We start from the raw sequence: 22,035 nt of genomic DNA on the forward strand, positions 1-22,035 counted from the left end.
GTCTGTAGATTTTGTGATAGTTTTGTCTGCTTGAAGATTGATGTTTACATGGCTGTCTGTTTTCTTTTAGCATGGACTAAGTTTGTCTGAGATAAAGCTAAATAATTAAAATGTATTAAATACTGAAGGTATTCCCAAAATAGGCAAATGTGCTAAACTATTTTATGTGAAAAATATAATAAAAATGTATTTAACCTATTTCGTTTTTTTTTTATATATTTAAGTATTTGTGATTTATTTCATATTGGCATGTCTGAGTTTCATTTTATAAGAAAGTCTAATTATAAATCTATCCATTAATTTAACATTTAAATGTATTCTCTCTCAATTAGTCTTTAAAGGTGCCTCTCCAGAAAATATATATTGATAACTTCATCTGTCATCAAACATTTTATAATCATTTTTGCTTTATGTATGGGCAAAGTAACAAAATGATTGAATATATACATTAAAATAAGATGATCTAACAATACAACCAATTCTATACAGTAAACAAAAGTATTCCTTTGATTTTTCTGACCTTGTAATAAAAAGAAAAAACAAAACAAAAAAAACACCCCCTTTCTCCTGACATCCAGGATAATCTGTGAAGAACATCTGGAACTCACGGAGCCTCCGTCTTCCAAAAACTTTGATCAGGACCCTCGATGACCAAAGTTGAAATAAGATGGTTGCCCAACTTCCAACACTTTTAAAAATAAAATTTATTAGCATCTCTAATGTGTATAAATAAAAACTTATGAAACAATGCATATACGTATGATGTTATGAGCTAAACAGGAACAGGGTTACAATGTGACACAAAGGAGCGGTCTTCAGTTTAGCCAGTGTTCTGTGAGAAACTTCGAAATCAAGCTTTCAAACACGCATACCTAGAAGTCGCAAACCTACATTCTGTCACAAGAATAAAACAAATTTATTTGGGGTGATGTATAATAAATATGTATATTTCCCTTTCCGTCTCTTAAAACCTCTTCAACACATGAATTTGCATTTTTTTCCCACAGACTTGTGACAAAAGGTCCCGAGGAGACCCAAAACCCAAGGGACAATGACTAATAATTTTAAACACAAGGACAAAAAAAAATTAACAAAAACAATAAGATGGCAGAGAATAACTTTAAAAAGTACCTATCAGACCCAAACGGATCAAGCAAACAAGTGGACTTGCATTTTATCTAATGCATTTGTCATTTTCTGCAATGGCCTGATGTGTCTAGGTCAGAATACCAAAATAAAAAATAAAAGATTGAGTTCTGGTGAGGTGAGGGACTTGGCTTTCTAAGGCAAAAAGCAAAGAAAGGAAAGGACTTCTCTTCTTGTGTCAGCCAGATATTTTCTATTTGGCCATGCTTTAAACACTCATTGTGTTTCTTCATCCTGAAAAACTCAGATATGCAAATAGGACCAAATGTGGCTGGCTCAACTTAATCTGATGCGGACTTCAATTTTACACCGCTGATGAAGAAAGAGAATGAAAATGACCCACTCTACTGTGTGCCAAATGGCCACAGAGAAGTCACAGTGTGGACTGTTACACCCCACAGTCTGTTTGTCCACACACTTCAGTTGGGAATAAAAACATTCAAAACTAACTGCCTTCAAAGTGACAAAAAAGAAAAGTAAAAAGAAAAAGTGACGTGTCTTCTTTAATACGCAGGTGTTTTGACGGTGAGCGGGTATCGACACTCAAGGATCACGGCGACCTCCTTCAACCTTGTGGTATGAAGGGACTACGTAGATCTGAAAAAACAAAAAGATGGTCCTCGTTCCATCCAGAGTCTTTTAATAGAGTGCAAAGGTCCCCTTTATATTTCCCTGATATATCCATGTTCTTGTTTCTTAAAACTCCGCAAACTCCTTTGCACATTTTTCCGTTACAGAAACACGGATCTCCTCCTCTTCGTAATCGTCGAAGTTGCTGGTGTCCCCGGGGCCTCTGCATTTTGGTATGAATGGAGCTTCAACCTAAAAGAGCAAAAGCAGGAGTTTTAAAAAGGCAGGATTAGATTCCTATCCACACCGTCTGTAAGGACACTGTAACTGGGAAGTATTCAAATACAAAGGCTCTGTCATAACGTAAAAACCAGCTAAATATTTTTAATAATATACTTGTCAGATTGTCAGGACCGGAAACCTCCAAATACAATCCCATCTGATAACATTTCAAGCAGGAAATCTGGTTGACTCTGCTGCACGATTTCAATCAGTTTCATGTCCACAGCTTTCTTGAAATTGCATAATCCTCCTAAATATGTATTACAACTTGACTAACAGCAGAGCCTTCACTTGGTTGTTAGCACACTTGTATTGATGAGGAAAACATTCACGCAACTAACTGTAGTCATTGTGAGCCTGAGGTTTAAAATGACCTGAAGGAGGGATATTTCTGGCTTGATTTAAAAAAAATTTTTTTTTTTACTTCAGACACAGTTTAGAAAAATACATACAGACTCTAATATATACACACACTCCCACAAACATTTGGTAAAGCATCCCTTAGCAAGTTGCAAAGAAACCACAAGTTCCCGGCATAATTCTGGCTGAATGTTGACCTATTTTCTGTTCAGAAGGGTCAGAAACTAGTCTATTTAAATTGGTTGTCTACCAGGCACACACCCAGTTTTTAAACCTAGTCCATAAATGTTTAATCAGTCTGAGCAATTTCTAATGTCAGACGAAACAAAAACTGAGTTATTTGGCAATAATGACAAACAGGTTATGTGAAGGAGCGAGGTAAATAGTAACACTCATTGGGAGCACCGTGGTGCATCACTCTAATTAAGGTACATCAGTTGTAGCCTTTAACAGACACAAGATGCAGAGTGCAGATAGTGCTGAAGCGGTGCTGGGGCAGGACAGGTTACTGGACCCCAGTCTTGGATAGACTGATCCGAAACTTTGATGCTTCTGAACTGAACAGATATGAAAAAAAAAAAAGAAAAAAAAAAAAAGCTGGACGCCACATTGTGGACCATCGTCCAGCAACCAGAAGCCTTTGATAGAGAATGAAAGGGGCAAACTTTTTGAAGTGAGTGTGATGTCATCAATTTTCTGCCCATAAAGCTTTCAAACCTGAGAACACTGTTAAACAGGGTGGTGGCAGCATCATGCAGAGGGCCTGTTTTGCTACCATTGGCACTGGTGCATTGACACAAATGGGGTGAAACAGTGAAGGAGGAACTGGGAGCCAACAGGACAATGATCCCCAACAAACATAAAACTGGTTTTGGAATGAATAAAGCAGGGTAAATCTGAGCTTTAGGAATGGACCAGACATCAAATAAAATAACATTTTACAGATCTATCAAAAAAATAAATAAGTAAAGCAGTCCCGTGCCAGGAAACCAAATACTAGTAGGGATGTAATATAGCATAACTTAATTAGTGGACAGGGTTTGATTTCTTTACATGTGTGGACTGGATGGCTTGTTTAAGACATCTGATAGGAATTTCATGACAATTGCACCTTTACTGATGATATATTTACTTAGAAAACCTCTGATGTGTTCAATACTTATTTTACCCGTATGTATAAATCTGTCCCCATTTGAATAAACAAAAATAAAATATCCATACCTGACTACCAAATAATAATTAAAGTTCATTGAAGTTGTGTGTTACATAGTTAATACACCTCAAAAAGAAGACAGCTTTAAATGCATAATTAAAACATGACATTAATGCTGATAAGCGTGTTAACTTCTGACTAGCACTGTCCATAATAGCTGAGCTGAGCCTCCTGTGTCGGCAGCACATTTGCCTGTCCCTTTTAGACATTTTATATAGGACCACAAGAAAAATAACACAAGCCCAAATCTCCCTAAAAACCCCAATAATTAATGTCTTCTGGGGGATTATCTCCTATTAGGAGGCATCAAACTTACACTGTTTATTTCCCCAAGTGAACGACTAGTCTGCTGTGCTTGACTCACTGTACAAACACTTATCTCCCGCGTTCAAATTAACCAAAACGCTTAAGAGTATTAACAGAAATGTTCCAACAAATTAATCAAGCCGTAGAAACAAATCTTGTCTCATGCTCAGGCAATAATATTTCATGCGCACCATGTGGTAAAGTAATGCCTCCAAAACCATTACATGCGTTTTTAGTTTGTTTTTTGTTTTTTTCCCCAAGCAAGCGTTTGCACGCATGTGGTGATGTTACATTAATGTGAAAAAAAAAAAAAACAAATCAGCCAAAAACTCTCTTACACTGAAAACGAGAAAAAGTCTCAGCACTCATTGTATTCCTACTGCTCTACTTCATGATTTTCTTGAATGTATCCTCAAACGCTCTTCTGCTTCAATTTAAACAAGGTTTAATGCAGCTTGAACCTTCGGTGAACAAGCACCAGCAGAAATGTCAAGTTCACGTTTCTTGCAGCAAATTGAAACACACGTGTGCAATCTTTAAGAGACTTGTTCATACACCTCTATCAGCTTTATATTTACTAAATATGAAGTGCACAGAAACATATGTGTGTGTGCAAACAAAGAAACTGTTAAAGAGAACCATGGCTGGGATTGTGGATTTGCAAATGATTAAATGATACCTGAGTAACTTAATACTTTCATCCCCGTCTTCAGTGGAGATAAAGAGTTGAAACGGACCAGTTAAAAGCCAGGATTTTATAATGTAAAACAGTAAGATCAAAATAAATCATTTCAGGCCCTTTTCCACCTTTAATGTCACAAATATCCTGCATTATAGTGAAAATGTCAAAAATGAAAAAAAGATGGGATATCATGGATGCATAGTTGTGCACACCCTTAAACTAAACCTTTGTTGAATCAACGTTTCCTTTAGTTTCAGCAGTAAAGTTGAGCTGTCCTCATAGGATTTGTCATCCTCTTGTACATCCTTTAGATAAAGCCACAGCTTGGTTACAAAGGATCAAAAATACCTCATTATGCATAGTTATTAGTCGGGAGAATGGTGCAAAAACATCGACAATCTAATATATGCTCTTAGAACTGTAAAAACACTTAATCAGAAAATATGGAACAGTGGCATTACTAAAACTGGATTCTTCTCCCCAATTGAATATAACAGGGTGGAAAATGATGAGGAAGGCTGCTAAGAGCTTTACAACACTGAAGAAGCTGCAGGGGTTTCTGATCATCACTGGTTGTTCTACATGTGACAACAGTCTCCTGTATTCTCCATATGTCTGGACTAAGAAGAGAGGATGCAAAATACAGTGCCTTGCGAAAGTATTCGGCCCCCTTGAACTTTTCAACATTTTGCCACATTTCAGGCTTCAAACATAAAGATATAAAATTAACATTTTTTGTGAAGAATCAACAACAAGTGGGACACAATCATGAAGTGGAATGAAATTTATTGGATGTGTCAAACGTTTTTAACAAATAAAAAACTGAAAAGTGGGGCGTGCAATATTATTCAGCCCCTTTACTTTCAGTGCAGCAAACTCACTCCAGAAGTTCACTGAGGATCTCTGAATGATTCAATGTTGTCCCAAATGACTGATGATGATAAATAGAATCCACCTGTGTGTAATCAAGTCTCCGTATAAATTCACCTGCTCTGTGATAGTCTCAGGGTTCTGTTCAAAGCACAGAGAGCATCATGAAGACCAAGGAACACAAGGAAGCACTCATATTGAAATGGAAGGAGTATCAGACCACTGCAAATCTACCAAGACCCGGCCGTCCATCTAAACTTTCATCTTGAACAAGAAGAAGACTGATCAGAGATGCAGCCAAGAAGCCCATGATCACTCTGGATGAACTGCAGAGATCTACAGCTGAGGTGGGAGAGTCTGTCCATAGGACAACAATCAGTTGTACACTGCACAAATCTGGCCTTTATGGAAGAGTGGCAAGAAGAAAGCCATTTCTCAAATATATCCATAAAAAGTCTCGTTTAAAGTTTGCCACAAGCCACCTGGGAGACACACCAAACACGTGGAAGAAGGTGCTCTGGTCAGATGAAACCAAAATCAAACTGTTTGGCCACAATGCAAAACGATATGTTTGGCGTAACACAGCTCATCACCCTGAACACACCATCCCCACTGTCAAACATGGTGGTGGCAGCATCATGGTTTGGGCCTGCTTTTCATCAGCAGGGACAGGGAAGATGGTCAAAATTGATGGGAAGATGGATGGGGCCAAATACAGGACCATTCTGGAAGAAAACCTGTTGGAGTCTGCAAGAGACCTGAGACTAGGAGGAGATTTATCTTCCAACAAGACAATGATCCAAAACATGAAGCCAAATCTACAATGGAATGGTTCACAAAGAAACGTATCCAGGTGTTGGAATGGCCAAGTCAAAGTCCAGACCTGAAGGCTGATGTTCATGAACGCTCTCCATCCAACCTCACTGAGCTCCAGCTGTTTTATAAGGAAGAATGGGCAAGAATTTCAGTCTCTCGATGTGCAAAACTGATAGAGACAAACCCCAAGTGACTTGCAGCTGTAATTGCAGCAAAGGGTGGCGCTACAAAGTATTAACACAAGGGTGCCGAATAATATTGCATACCCCACTTTTCAGTTTTTTATTTGTTAAACAAGTTTGACGCATCCAATAAATTTCATTCCACTTCATGATTGTGTCCCACTTGTTGATTCTTCACAAAAAATTAAAATTTGATATCTTTATGTTTGAAGCCTGAAATGTGGCAAGAGGTTGAAAAGTTCAAGGGGGCCGAAAACCTTCACAAGGCACTGTAGAAGCCCTTTCTCCCAAAGAAAACACCCAGGTCTGGCTATAAAAGCTCCTAGAACCTTGTGGAAGAATGCGTCATGGTCTGGTGAAACCAAAGTTCAGCTTTTTGGACACAATTTCAAAAGGTTCTTCTGGCGCAAAAGCACGCAGCATCACAAGAACAGCATGGCAACAGTGAAATAAGCTGCTGGCAGCGTTCTGCTGTGGGGTTATTTTTCTTCAGATTTAACCAGACAGTTTGTCAAGGTGGATGAAATCATGACTTCTACATACAAAACCTCAAAGTATGACAAAAAAAAAACAAAAACCCAACAACAATGACTTCAGAATAAAACAAATTGAAATAAAAGTAGTTTGAGGAACATTGGCAAGGCAGATAAAGCCGAGACAATATGTGGCAGGTTGATCGAATCAACCAAGGAAAACTGAATGCGTAAAACATTTATGAACGTGGATTATTAGTTTAATTGTGTGCAAACTTAGGCGATTGCAGATGTTTTTTTGTTGTTTTTTTTAAATTGTGAAGCATAAACACCACATTTTATTGCGGTATTGTTTTTATGTCACAAAATCCTGGTATAACATTGCTTTTCTGTTCTATGTCTTCTATTTTATTCATTTATTGTTTTAATTGATTGAGAGAGAAAACAAAAGTCATCATCAAATCTTCTGGAACACCATAAACGTTATTGGTATAACTGACAGTTCATGATGCAAAACTATGAGTATTTGAAAAAGATGCTAATGTTTATTATTGCTATAAAATGTGCCGTCTTGCCTTTCGCTCGTAGATTGCGATCCAGTCTGTTGTGGCGAACCACTTGTGGCCTTTGATGTCATTGACTCCATTCTTCAGGTTTCCGTAGCGTTTGGTCAGGTCTACCTGCAGCAGGTTTCTTAACAGGTCCTTTAAATCAGAGCTAAAGTGGGACGGAAATCGTACCTGGTGGGATAAAGAGAAACGTTTAAGTAGGTAAAACTGTGAGCCTTTTTATTTCCTGTTCCAGACTCAACTCAGCAATTTTTTACATGGTTTTCTTTGTTTGTTTCAGAACAAATAATTAATGTAATTTAGAATTCTTGAATCCTGGTTGGACTTCCATTTTTTGACTATATTCAGACATAAATAAAAAATAACCCAACTGTAACAAAAAAAAAATAAATCAAACAAACAAAACAAAGACATTCAGATTGTTGTCCTTTACAAATGAAATAGGGAAGATAATCTGGAAACCAAAATGTCATTCTATGCTCCGTTTTCTTTTTTCCATACTTATCCAGACCTGAAACATACTAAAACCAGACTCCACACTTGAACTGATCTCAAAAAAACCTCCTCCTTACCTTTCCAGACACGATCTTTTCATAGATCTGAATCGGCTGATCTGCAAAGAACGGAGGGTAACCAGCTGCCATTTCATAGATGAGAACTCCGAGAGCCCACCAGTCCACAGCTTTGTTATAGCCCTAAAAGACACCAGATAGATTTAAAAAAAAAACACTCCCCAAAGTAATGATCCTTTTGACATTATACAATTGTTAATGTTCAGGCCCTTTTTTACTTGCTATTTTTAAATAGGTCTTATTTCCCAAACAGAACTTTATAAACACACAAATGTTTACAAAGTTCTGCAGATCTTTCTCATTTAATGGGGAAGTCTACATTTTCCAGTTAGATTTTAAATCATAAAAACTCAAGTGTTAAATGGCCCATGTGGGAAAAAGAACTAAAGCTTGACCTGCAAACAAAGAGGTGATACAGATCATACTAATGAACAGACATGGCACCAGCAACCATCCTGGGCGATCCGGTTGTGTCCAAATAGCTTTGAATACAAGTGTGAACCAACTCGAAACATTCTGAGGAGAGTTTCACTCAGACCACTTTTTAGGGGTGTGTATTTCACTACGGCAACATCACTAGCAAGTTTAAAGCAATGCTTCAAAAGGTTAACATAAAAACACTAGCTTAATGCCAACATTTATGGAAAATCCCATTTATTGCCAACGATAAGCAATTATAATGGATTTAACAAGCACAATTAATATGTACGAGCTTCAAATAAAAATCAACAATGCACTTAGATGCTCACAGGCATGTATTTCATGTGCTCTGAGGGAAGAAATAGCTGCTTTTCATTGTAGCTGCTGCTTAATAACTCAGTTACACATTTAAGTCAAAACAGTTCCACAACCACCAGTTGTCTGGAGTTTAAACTGGCCGTGAACACATGGGGAGGAAGCAGTCTCAAGTGCAAAAAAGTACTATCAAATTACAATAAAAGGGCAGACTCTGCACGTTTTGGGGAGGGCTCTGCTTAGCTATCTTAGGGTGTATTCACACTTGCCACTTTTGGTCCGGACCAAACAAGCGGAACAAAGGACTATCCTGGTGTGAATACACCCTTAGATTTCTTATAAGACCAGAAATCTGATAGTATTGGTTTAACTGATCCAAAACATTTGTAAAATATGATAAATAATAAATGGCCTGCACTTGTACAGGGCTTTATCAAGTCTCAGGACTCCATAGCACACTTCACACTACAATCGGTCATCCACCCATTCACACACTGACAGTGGTAGACTACATCGTAGCCACAGCTGCCCTGGGGCAGACTGACAGAGGCGAGGCTGCCATACAATTGGCACCACCAGACCCTCTGACCACCATCAGTAGGCAAGGTGGATGAAGTGTCTTGTCCAAGGAGACAACAACTGAAACGGACTGAGCAGACCCCTACCACCTGAGCCACCCACGCCCCAGGTGGTAGGGGTAGGCCGTTTAGCAAATACTGGGTGGAGATAAGATTGATAAGAATACTGGGTAAAATAAGATTGTTTAGGACTGAAAACAGTTTCTCCAGGGGAACCTGCTGGTTATGTCTGTCACCCTGGCAGAACAAAGTCTTTCCATGCTTAAACTTTTAACTTTGGTCTGTTTTCACTATTTTATGCTTGTATTTTGTGTTTTTTGCGAAAGGGTTCTTGAATGTTTTTGTTATGCAAAAGATTTCAATGCTAGAGGTAAAGTGTTGGGCTTAGCAAGGTCTACATTTATCTAAATCAGCCAAAACGGATGTTAATACCAGGTGTGAACAGGCCCCATTGTTGAGCTGTTTAAACATTGATGGGAGGGGCTGGAGGGGAATATGGCTTCACAACATAATTCCCAAGTCAACACATAAAAGCCTTCTTTACTCTCGGCAGCAAACACCAAAGCAAATGGGAATTCGGGGTGTTTGCAATTGCACAGTGATAAAATTTTATTGACAATGCATATATCAGTCTGAAAACCATTTATATCGAGTGTGTGTGGGTGTGTGTGTGTGTATGAAGATGTAAAAGTGACAGAGGAAGGAATTACTGGTATCATACAGGGGAAGAACTACAAAGTGCAATTAAAAAGCAAGGCAAAATGAAGTTTTAGGTCCTTCAGCAGAAAAACCATATCGTAATCTGTTTACTTGAAACAATTCAAAATCCGTACTTTGCTTAGAATGATTTCTGGCGCCAGGTACTCCGGTGTTCCACACAACGTCCAGGTTCTGCCTTTTACTCGCTTGGCAAATCCAAAGTCGGTCACCTAAAAAACGTGAGGAAATACTGCAATACTGGCCTCACCAATTGTAAAACGAAACACTCTACCATTATACAGTAAATACATGTTCTGTATTGTAGCTCACCTGAATGTAGCCGTGGTGGTCAATGAGAAGGTTCTCAGGTTTTAGATCTCTGTAAATGAGGTCTAACGAATGTAGGTACTCAAACGTCAGCACTATCTGGGCAGCGTAAAATCGCGCGTGTGGTTCACTGGAAGTTAAAAGGGGGAAAAACCCAAATATGTGAAAGAGAATGTAGAAAGACTTCATAAGATACAACACAGGAAGTAAATAAAAATAAACCAAGACACCACTGCACAGCAACACCTTGCATAATCTGTGTTTTAATTCCTGCTAAATACTCACCTGAATCTTCCAATTCGTCTTAAGTGAGAGAACATCTCTCCTCCTGGAACGTACTCCATAACCATGTACAAATTGGAGTTGTCCTATAAATGAAACAAATTCCTAAATGTTCCAGATGACCAAATTAAAAGATTTTTTTAATTTCTACATTTTAAGATAAGCACAGCATACCTTAAATGCGTACTCAAGTTTGACGAGAAAAGGAAAGCTCACGGCTTGTAATATCCGCTTTTCATTTAATGTGTGTTCTATTTGCTTGAGTTTCACCACCTGACAGATCCAGAGAAAAGATCATCAGTGAATCCCTCCAACAGCATCAGAGGGAGAGGAACTCAGGAAGCCGAGACAGCTTTTACCTATTAATTATCAAATTTTACTCGTGTCCCCTGAGAAGCCCTGTAATTCATATTGTTTTAAGTGGCACAAAGTTTTACTGACCCTGAACATTCTCTCTGCACATATCAACATTATTTGTTGGAGTCTTAATAAAGTTGCCACCAACCTTCTGCTTGTCCAGGATTTTCATGGCAAAGTATTGCTCTGTCCCTTTGTGTTTGACCAGCATGACTCTTCCAAATGAGCCGGTACCCAGAGTCTTTATCCGGTCAAAGTCATCTAGGCACGTTGTGCACTGTGGAAACAACCTCGGGTTATTACTGTATGTTCAAAGATGGCAAAGGTTAGGTTAAACAAACAAATCAGACTGACCTGTGGTGGGCATTCCCATTTCCGTAAGAAATCTTCTTTGGCTTTGGCTAGAAACTCTTTCACTGGAAAGAAAACAAACAAGCGCCACAGACACAGTGAGCTGGCATACATTCAGCTTGTTGATAAACTATTTTGCATACAGGTTCAAAATACATGTGGGGTTTAACTGGATTTAGCAAACAGACCAAGGAGAAGAGGAGAAGGGGGAAAAAACTAAATTGCAAGTCAAGGTAGAGAAACACAAGCTGAGTTAACTCTCATCTGGAAATGAAAGAAAGGAAAGACAAACACAAGACAACGACATTGGTGGCAGGACAGGCAGATGAGTGATGCATGCCAAGAAACTCAGTATCATTTCTGTTATTTGGTAGTCTTAGTCAAAAGGAGAAAAAAAAAAGAAAAACATCCATTTAGAAACCGCAGGATAAGTTTCTCTGGGCATCACTTCTGGTGAAACAGTATTAAGGAGAGTGCTGGTCATTTCGCCCCTTCGCCATTTCATACTTTGCAGTTTTGGTTGTTTTGTACCCGGACTTTTTCAGGCATGAAAGTGAGCCGTTTGCCGCTAAAGTTTATGCCAACCATGCATCAATTCATAGACGAGTTGGGAATCTTTGACAACCAGTGCTTTGAGTATTGGGTTATTTTCTATTTTCGACTTGTAAGCTGTAAGTAAATGTGGTTACATGACTCAAAAATAACATCTACCAGCAGGAGATCCCTTATTATTAATTTGATTAGAGTCCACGATATAAAGAAAACAAGTAATTTAGATTTCATTGCTAAATATTGCAACGATTATGTTAACTGTAATTAACCCACATTTCTCTTAGTTTTTCACCATGATTATCCAACCTCTCTCCTAAAGTTTCAGTGCTTTGTTGACTAGGATCTTAATCAGGTGAGGGCATAAAAAGCAGTGAAAGTCCATCCACCGGGCCAAATATATGACTAACAGGCAGATTGTAAATGCATGGCACCTAAAATGTATTAATCTACCAAATACTACATTCAAGCAGCACTTTGCAATTGCGATATTACACATATCAAAATTGTGATGATGATTACAACAGATATATTATGCGGCTGTATTTTTGGTTTGCTCAGGGTCCTAATCTGTCATATTTCATAAGAGCTATTTGGCCCAAACGGGGGATCAAAACCACAATCAGTGGAAACAGGTTGTAAGATTAAGAGATGTACCTATAAGGCTTTTCCTTGCCGCTACCGATTTCCGCTTTTCTTTCAGGTCTGACATCCAAATTTAGATGACTTTTCTCAAGGACTATAACACATAACAGAGAAAACAAATGTGCTGCATGTTCTTGAACAGAGCCAGTGCTTTTGAATCCAATAAAAAAAAAGACAAAATTACAAGATTAGCCATTTTTATGAATCAACTTTATCTTAAGGGAAATAAAATTAAAAACCAGGGGAATTAAATTGATAGCGAATAGTGAGCCCATAGCTACAATTACTTGTGAGAAGTGGAAGTATGTTGGAACGAGATGGTGACAGCTGGGTACGAAATGTATCGGCAAGGGGGAGAACAGACCCGGAGCCTTTTTAGGAATCCTATTAAACAAGCTTAAAAGTAGAGCAAAAACAAACCAATGTATAGGAAACACAGCAGACCGTAGATATCCAGATTGAGAGTGCAAATGACAACAAAAAATAAATAAAAAAACTTATTATCAAATCACATCAAAAGCAAGCACATCTAGCAGTTTTCCACAATGAACCCTTTGCTGCTCTGCTATTCTGATCCTTTTGTTGTTTGTTGAGCATACCAAAAGTCTCTACAGATCGCCATGGATTTGCAGGAACAATCACCCACATGGATGGGATGATACGGAAGAGAAGACAGAGAGAAACACAGAGTTCAAATACACAAGTATAGGACAACGTCTACAAATGGGAAGCATATGTTGTGAAGGGAAAAAAGGAATGAGAACAAAGTTGAAAACCACTTCAGGAATTTCAACAGACTGTCTACCGCCGCAGTAGAAGAACAGGTGTACCAAAATGGCATGTAGCAGAAAAATCAGTCATGCACATTAGGTCAGATTAAAAGGATAACACTCAGAAAAAAATGTTGCGCTTCAAAGCATTTGACTTTGGAAAACAATTGTTCAAATATAATACGGTTTTTTGCATGCAACAACTTCGCTGTAAGACTTTTTAGAAGAAATGTAATCACGATTAAGCCCACAGTTGGACAACCATCTCTAAAGCCAGCGCCTAAACCAAGCCGAGCATACCATGGTTGAGTTATGCCCGCCTATCCTGTTACACTTCAGTGTGAACATTGTACATGGAAGTACTGTGGAGCAAAATACGTGTCACAAAAGCAAGTGTTTAATCCCGCTGTGTGAGTGCCAGTGACATCTCTATATACAGTAAACATTTGGCGCTGTAGGTAACCAGGTCGCCCCACTGAGAACGGCCACTGCAGAAAGACCTGCAGCTCAGAGCAGTGCGTCGGCGTAAACAGGTTTAAGAGTTAGGGATCGTAGCTAAAATCAAAAGGAGTGGCTGCAAGTTTAGATACTCTCCCTGATCTGATCATCTTCTTTGTGTGCTTTCACCGCCACTGGTTGGCAGCATTTACCATGCCCGCCTGGTGTCTCTCAACAGGCCAATAAATCTCAAACAAACACACTCACGGCATCATAAAGTGACTTTACTTTAAAACAGACCCGGGCCATAACTCCACACAGATGGTTTGTGGGTTTTTTAAGGTCTCAAAAATAGAAAACTTTCCATGAACTGCAAATCAAAACAGGAAACACCCACTACAAGGTTTTGTGTTTGCAACCAGGTCTATGATTTACAACGTAAGCTCTACGGCAATGATCAGCTGCACACATCAGGGTATAGGAGCGTAAAGCAACATCAACCTAGGCCGAGTTACGTCAAACCGTTCAAAGCTTGTAATACCCCTTATCCTCTGACGAAGGTCCGATGACAAGCTGCTCCAAGTCAATGACAAGCGGAGTGTGAGAAGTGAACCCTGATGGACTTTTACCACAGCAAGATTAGAGAAAAGGGGGCTTTGAGCAAACACAAGTGGCATGATTCAGAGGTGTGCATGCCTGTGCTGGACAGACAGTAGCAAGATCCCGGTTTTATGAATGGAAAGAGAGAATTTGTCATTTCTTCACCATATTTGGGCATGTTGCTGTACAGAGGGAGAAAGCTTTGTTTATGAAGCTAAGAATAAAAAGGAGACAGCAGAGCCCTGGAAAGGGGGCAGAAACAGCCCCACACCGCCTTCAGATAAGATTTAATGCCTATTTAGAGCAATTATTCACGGCTCAGAGGTTTGCTGCTGCAGATTGAAGATCATCAGTGCAAAGTTTCTGCCTGACACAACTGGCTGTGTTAAAAAGTAGCCTGAGGGGTGTTGAGGCAATGATGGGTTATGGAATTTTTGTTTGTTTGTTTTTGCCTATTTCCAAGGATTTTTGACAGGAAGCGGCTGCACTGTATGGCTGCAACTGTAGAAGGCCTTTACTGCTAACACCACTATCAGGAGGGACTGAGGGGCCTTCAGAGGGCTAATCCCCCCACCCCCTCCATAAAAGCTAAAGTTAGCGGGCTAGCTATGTTCGAGTGAGGACAAAAACACATCTTCTAAATTAGCTAAATTTGAAAATTCATCAATAAATACTCCTTAAAACAGCTCCCTCATACGTTTTATCAGCCTGTTCACAATGTGATTATTAATACTGGATGCCAAGATATGGAAGGAAAGCAGTCTGGGCTACATTTAAATGCAAAGATTTATTTAGTAATTTGGTCATTTCTGCTGGATAATGTGGGAATATGCGACGAGTGACATTTAAAACGGCGTGCCAGTTTAAATTTTAAATAAAATTTGAAATTACTACTGTGCAGGGTTGAGACGGTGAAGCAGGACTTTAAAACCCCACCGAGGCCAACCGATAGCTAGGACTCACCGCTCTCCAGCTCGTTGCCCTTCTTGGCCGTTGCAGCGTTCCCCATGGTGTGGAAGACACGGCGGTCGCTCCGACTAATAGGAGGAGGAGAAGGTGGCGGCGGCTAGCTAACCTTCTTGCCGATGTGTGTGTGTGTGTGTGTTTAGCTCGTTAAAACAGCTGAAACCGAATCAACGTAAACATTTACTCTAGTCGGATCAAATAATGTCCCGTATCCCTTCTTCTTGCCCGTCCCCTCGCTCTTCTTCCTTCTGCCTCCCCCCCTCCTTCCCGCTGGAAGATTTCCGCTGCTGCTACTTCAGTGATGTCTGCGCGGCTGATATGAGGCTAGCGGTCACTTGTATATCAGGCTATAAGCTGCTGCTCCTCCAGCTTTCTCCGGCTGCTCAGCCGCATTCTGGGCGCCGAGCTCTGGGCTCGGATTGGCCTGAGATGTCGGTGACAAGATACCGGTCCGTGTTGGCTTCCGCGTTTTTTGGAGTATTTGTGTCCACAGATAAGGGGTGACATGTCAGTTCTTTGAATTTTAGGTGCGCTTCTCTCTGTGTGTGTGTTTCACGAGTTCGATGTGTTCAAATGAAATAAATAAACAGTGATACTAATAGTTTTAGTCAGTAAAGTAGGAAGAGATGACATTTTTAAAAAGCTGGATAAGGAATTTGTTCATAATATTCACCGCTTTTGAGACGTTCTAGAGCCAAAATAATGTTTACGTCATTGTCTTAAAAATTAAGAAACGTTAGAATTAAAATCCATACTGCTAAATAAGCTGATGGTTCACATACTGCTGTGCATGGTAATGTAAAGTTAAGTGGAAGGAAAATGTATGATGAAATAAATGCTGCCCAAACAACAGGAATATATCCAGAGGACTGTGAAGAATATCCAATTCAAGAGTTTTATGTGACACATCCACAAAGTGTGGACAGTGACTGGAGTCAGTGCTTCAAGAGTCACCACACTGACCCACAGCATATCCGCTACAACTCTAGCATTGCTTGTCTTAAACCCCTCAGAAACCAGAGGAAGCATCAGCAGTGTCTTACCTGGGCTTTGGCGTAAAGAAGTGGACTGCTCCGTGGTCTAATTCTTTGTTCAACTTTTTGTCACAGGGCCATTGTCTATCTCCAGTGGGAATCCTCTTTCCAGATGAAAGTAAATGTAGCATTACATTTGTAAATCAACAGCTCAGAGTTAAGAAGATGAGAGCAGGGCCACAGAATTAAAGTTGCTTGACGTCCAATGTGAAGTATTTAGTGTCAGTGCTGATTTTGGGAGACATACCATCAAAGGAGTGTTGTGAAGTGGAAAGAAAAAGACACATGGTTAAAAATGTTTTACAATGAAAAATCTGAGAAGCGTTGCATGCTTGGATCCAGCCCTGCTGATTTAGTACTTTGTTGAACCACATTTTGCTGAAAGTTCAGCTGCAAGTCTTTTGAGTCATGTCTCTTCCAGCTTTACAGATATTTAGTCTGAATTTTTTTTACAAATCTTTCTTTGCAAGATAGATAGAATTGGGCCAGAATGAAGGAGAGCACATCTGAACATCACTTTGTATTTCTTGCCACTGATTCTCAATTGGATTTAAGGCTTGATTTTGACTGGAATGCTGAAACAGATGAAACGCTTTAATCTATATCACTCCATTGTAGCTATGGCTGTGTGTTTAGGGTGGTTGTCCTGCTGAAAGGTGAGCATCTTCCTGATTCTCAAGTCTTTTGTGGTGTCTGTAGGTTTCCTTGCAGGATTGCTATGAATATACAGGTCCTTCTCAAAATATTAGCATATTGTGATAAAGTTCATTATTTTCCATAATGTCATGATGAAAATTTTACATTCATATATTTTAGATTCATTGCACACTAACTGAAATATTTCAGGTCTTTTATTGTCTTAATACAGATAATTTTGGCATACAGCTCCTGAAAACCCAAAATTCCTATCTCACAAAATTAGCATATTTCATCCGACCAATAAAAGAAAAGTGTTTTTAATACAAAAAACGTCAACCTTCAAATAATCATGTACAGTTATGCACTCAATACTTGGTCAGAAATCCTTTTGCAGAAATGACTGCTTCAATGCGGCGTGGCATGGAGGCAATCAGCCTGTGGCACTGCTGAGGTCTTATGGAGGCCCAGGATGCTTCGATAGCATCCTTTAGCTCATCCAGAGTGTTGGGTCTTGAGTCTCTCAACGTTCTCTTCACAATATCCTACAGATTCTCTATGGGGTTCAGGTCAGGAGAGTTGGCAGGCCAATTGAGCACATTGATACCATGGTCAGTAAACCATTTACCAGTGGTTTTGGCACTGTGAGCAGGCGCCAGGTTGTGCTGAAAAATGAAATCTTCATCTCCATAAAGCTTTTCAGCAGATGGAAGCATGAAGTGCTCCAAAATCTCCTGATAGCTAGCTGCATTGACCCTGCCCTTGATAAAACACAGTGGACCAACACCAGCAGCTGACACGGCACCCCAGACCATCACTGACTGTGGGTACTTGACACTGGACTTCTGGCATTTTGGCATTTCCTTCTCCCCAGTCTTCCTCCAGACTCTGGCACCTTGATTTCCGAATGACATGCAGAATTTGCTTTCATCCAAAAAAAGTACTTTGGACCACTGAGCAACAGTCCAGTGCTGCTTCTCTGTAGCCCAGGTCAGGCGCTTATGCCGCTGTTTCTGGTTTCAAAAGTGGCTTGACCTGGGGAGTGCGGCACCTGTAGCCCATTTCCTGCACACGTCTGTGCACGGTGGCTTTGGATGTTTCTACTCCAGACTCAGTCCACTGCTTCCGCAGGTCCCCCAAGGTCTAGAATCGGCCCTTCTCCACAATCTTCCTCAGGGTCCGGTCACCTCTTCTCGTTGTGCAGCGTTTTCTGCCACACTTTTTCCTTCCCACAGACTTCCCACTGAGGTGCCTTGATACAGCACTCTGGGAACAGCCTATTCGTTCAGAAATTTATTTCTGTGTCTTACCCTCTTGCTTGAGGGTGTCAATAGTGGCCTTCTGGACAGCAGTCAGGTCGGCAGTCTTACCCATGATTGGGGTTTTGAGTGATGAACCAGGCTGGGAGTTTTAAAGGCCTCAGGAATCTTTTGCAGGTGTTTAGAGTTAACTCGTTGATTCAGATGATTAGGTTCATAGCTCGTTTAGAGACCCTTTTAATGATATGCTAATTTTGTGAGATAGGAATTTTGGGTTTTCATGAGCTGTATGCCAAAATCATCCGTATTAAGACAATAAAAGACCTGCAATATTTCAGTTAGTGTGCAATGAATCTAAAATATATGAATGTTAAATTTTCATCATGATATTATGGAAAATAATGAACTTTATCACAATATGCTAATATTTTGAGAAGGACCTGTAGTTGTGAAAACTCAAGTAAGAGCATTTTTGATGACAGAATAAAAACTGAAATAAAAAAGCACAATATCTAGACTAGTCAAACCTGGACAGAAATTGATAAAAGAAATTGACAAATTGATAAAAGATGCTTTAAAAGACAGTTTGCAACCTTTTTTTGTTACAAAATGAGGGACAGATAGATAACTTGTTTTTTATGTGTTGAAATCTATAAATCTATATCTTTATACATTCTTTTTCTATCTGTCTTATAATTTGTCTTTTTTTTCTTTTTGTGCAGAAAATGTCTTGTTGAGGAGGGTGATTGCTGGCTTGTATGTGGCGCCATTCATGCAAAATGCTACTGAGATCAGCAGATTAGCGCTTAAAGAAGGCAGCTTTTGGCAAACCAAGCTCAAAAACAAGTATTTCTCTTCTAGGAAATTGGCATGGCAGCTAGCAATAAAGTTGAATTTACAATTGCTAATACACATGCAAGATAAAACAATTTTGTTAAGTCTATGTCCCATATGATATCCTAAGCGTTTCAGTTCAGACTTAACCTGTCGCATGTTGCACTTGTGAACAACAAATCTTGGGATTCAGAAAGGGTTGGGTATCTGCACTATTTTGGAAACTGGCTTCCAAAATCTTTTAAATATTCCTTTTAGTATGTAGACACCTCAGGTTTAGGCTTTCACACTGTACCTCTTCCAAAGGAAAATTATGATTTTTTTAACCTTTGAAGTTTCAGAGCAACTAAGGCCTTGGTAAAAAAAACATCCACAAGCATTAGTTCACCTCAACATGAGGCCCCAGAGGCTATAACAATGGGGAGCATGACCTGGATTGCATGCTATGAATCAGTCTGCTGCTGCTGCTGCTGCTGTTGTTGAAAAGCTAGCCTTTTGTCTAACATAGCCATGGCTTTCTAAGAGCTTATGGCATGTTTGCCCAGTATTAGAGACTCCCTTTCTGCCCACAATCAGAGCTCAGTTCAAGTGAGTTTCAGGATATTGCTGCTACTGGCACTATGACTTACACATGTTTATGAAACTCGGATCTATATGGTTTGTGATGTTGTTACCTTGGTTACATTTAACAAATATTACATTTTTACAAGTCTTTACTTATTTTTTAGATAAAAGTGTTATTTTGGACTGTCATGATCTAAAAGGGCTACATAAATATATATATTTTTCCAATTGCCACATCACTCGAACACCCTACATAGAATCAGCCAATCCCCTTCTGCAGATTTCACACATGCCCAATGTATTATTCATAACAATCAGACATAGATTAAACTTAGCTTCACCTTTAAAGTACAAACATATTCGCTGTCCTTCCTTGTCCATGGCTCCTTGAATTTTTACAATATGCATGAGGACAGCTCATAATAAATGTGCCCTTGGGGTGGAAAAAGCCTCCCACTTGAACTACTGACTTATTTGTGCTCTTTAAGTCTGGGAAATATAGGAGAAAACGCCTCTGGCTTTTGTCAGTGCACCAGACATACCTGTGATTTAAGAGCGATCTTCTTTTTACTCAGCACAACAGACCGTTTTCATCGGATGAAGCTGACTTTTGATTTAATGGCAACTCTAACCAAAGTCTGTTACTCATTTTGACTCAAGCAGACACTTAGCATTAAGACAGCAGCCAGCTCTTTGGGTAACAGAGGCTGCTCGCTCAAGTAGTACAAATGATATTAAGTTTACCTCACACTCTCAATATATAACTTCATCATAATGCCAAGTGATGTTGCTTTGTTTGAAGATTAGAGTTATTTTAAGTATTGCTGTGCTGTTCTTTCAAAATAAAACAGGGTTGATGTGACTGAAAATCAACAAAAATTACAAACAAATATATTGTAAGAACCATATTCTAGTTTTATCATAGTGGTAATATCATTCTTTGTTGATAAACATTTAAAACATATAGTTTGGACCAGAATATGCCTCAAACATGCAGCATAGGATGCAGACCCACAACAAACTTGTGTCAGGACAGACCTCTTAGTGTGTGGTCACTTCTGGGTTGGTGGTCCCCCTTGGTTGTTCTGGGTCAAGAGTTTTGCAAACTTTCAACTGATAAAGGACACAAGCTTACTGTAGTTCCAGAAAGCTCAGAAAGAGCTGCATCTTTATCACTGTGGCAGACTTAAATAATACAAACAAATCTTGGCCCCAAAACGTATTTGCTTCTTGGTGTCAACAACTCTATAAAGTGTCAAAAATGGAACAAAGAGGTGAGTGAGCTTTAGATAAGAAAGGAACAAGTACCCACCCTGAAGCATAGTGGTGGCAGCATCATGCTGTGGGGCTGCTATTTTTAGCAGGGGTGGAGTTTAGGGATAGGGTAGACAGTCAAAGTTGGAGTTAAGATAAATGGAGCTATATACAAGGAAATTAATGTGTTAGATGCAGCAAAAGACTTACAATTCAGGCAGAGATTCACATTTTAACAGGACCAACAAAGTCCAGGTAAAACTAGATGAAAGTATGAGGCAAGACTTAAAAATTGTACTTCACAGACATTGTTTATCTAAGCTGACTGGACTTGAGCTATTCTGCCCAGGATAGGCAAACATTTCCGGATCTATCCATATCTAACCATATCTTGAAAAACTTAATGGCAGCAAAAGGGGGTTCTATAAAGTATTGACTCAAAGGGGGCTGAATACAAATACATGCCTCACTTTTCAGATTTTTAATTTGTAAATAAAAATAACATTGAAAAACCAAGTAACCTTTTCTGATAATTTCACAATTGTACATTTGTTTGTGTAGGTCTGGCCCATAAATACCAGTAAAATTCTTTGAAGTGTATGAGGTTATTAATACTATATTTCCGAGGGTTGTTTTCTGCACTGTTTAAGTTGTTCAATTCCATAGTATCACATAGTATTCTTGATCATTAAGAACAATAATATTAAATATGACCACCACATACAAGCTCCACACACAGATGAGTTGGTTGAGACAGAAGACTTCACTGCTCAGCTCGGTGCACGCATTATGAGACTAATTATCATCAGCATGTGGGATGGGAGGCCCCTCTTCACTGACAGACTCAGCCAGCTGTCATATTATGATAAGATGACTTTTTGATTGAGTTTTAAATAATAAATAATGGCAACTGAAATAGTAAGGTTCTCAGAAAATATTGATTGTTTTAATGTCCAATAATTAAATGACTATGGAAATTTGGGATATTATTTGACTTCCCGGCTTCAGTTTTGACATATACATTATTAATACGGTCTATAAATTAGAGTGGCTCAGTGGTCACTTATCGTAAGAAGTCCATACCAGTGGCAACGGTTGAACTTAGGTTAAATGAAA

General features: G+C 39.2%; 1 protein-coding gene across 2 annotated transcripts; it reads right to left on the reverse strand.

The window, feature by feature from the left end:
* Positions 1-686: 686 nt before the first annotated feature.
* prkacbb (protein kinase, cAMP-dependent, catalytic, beta b) lies at positions 687-15,858 on the reverse strand. 2 transcript variants are annotated; one of them, XM_047368896.1, is made up of 11 exons: positions 15,336-15,858; positions 13,164-13,172; positions 11,374-11,435; positions 11,168-11,296; positions 10,837-10,935; positions 10,666-10,748; positions 10,384-10,510; positions 10,188-10,283; positions 8,042-8,164; positions 7,476-7,640; positions 687-1,968 (listed from the first exon to the last, which is right to left on the reverse strand). In XM_047368896.1, exons 1-11 carry the CDS (start codon positions 15,379-15,381, stop codon positions 1,843-1,845), a joined length of 1,065 nt encoding a protein of 354 aa, XP_047224852.1. In that variant the 5' UTR covers positions 15,382-15,858; the 3' UTR covers positions 687-1,842. The 2 variants fall into 2 exon arrangements, with proteins under 2 accessions (XP_047224852.1, XP_047224853.1); XM_047368897.1 differs by lacking the exon at positions 13,164-13,172 and having other exon boundaries at positions 15,336-15,854.
* Positions 15,859-22,035: the final 6,177 nt, after the last annotated feature.

This window comes from Girardinichthys multiradiatus, chromosome 6 (genome assembly GCF_021462225.1).
Source record: "Girardinichthys multiradiatus isolate DD_20200921_A chromosome 6, DD_fGirMul_XY1, whole genome shotgun sequence".
Taxonomy (NCBI): domain Eukaryota; kingdom Metazoa; phylum Chordata; class Actinopteri; order Cyprinodontiformes; family Goodeidae; genus Girardinichthys; species Girardinichthys multiradiatus.

What these genes read in the sequence shown, in the direction of transcription:
- prkacbb (XM_047368896.1), bottom strand. Translation starts at nt 15,381, where the DNA reads ATGGGGAACGCTGCAACGGCCAAGAAGGGCAACGAGCTGGAGAGCG. An exon ending in AATGGGAATGCCCACCACAG is followed by an intron (nt 11,297 to 11,373) that starts GTCAGTCTGATT and finishes TTGTTTCCACAG; the next exon opens with TGCACAACGTGCCTAGATGA. An exon ending in AGACGAATTGGAAGATTCAG is followed by an intron (nt 10,511 to 10,665) that starts GTGAGTATTTAG and finishes TTTAACTTCCAG; the next exon opens with TGAACCACACGCGCGATTTT.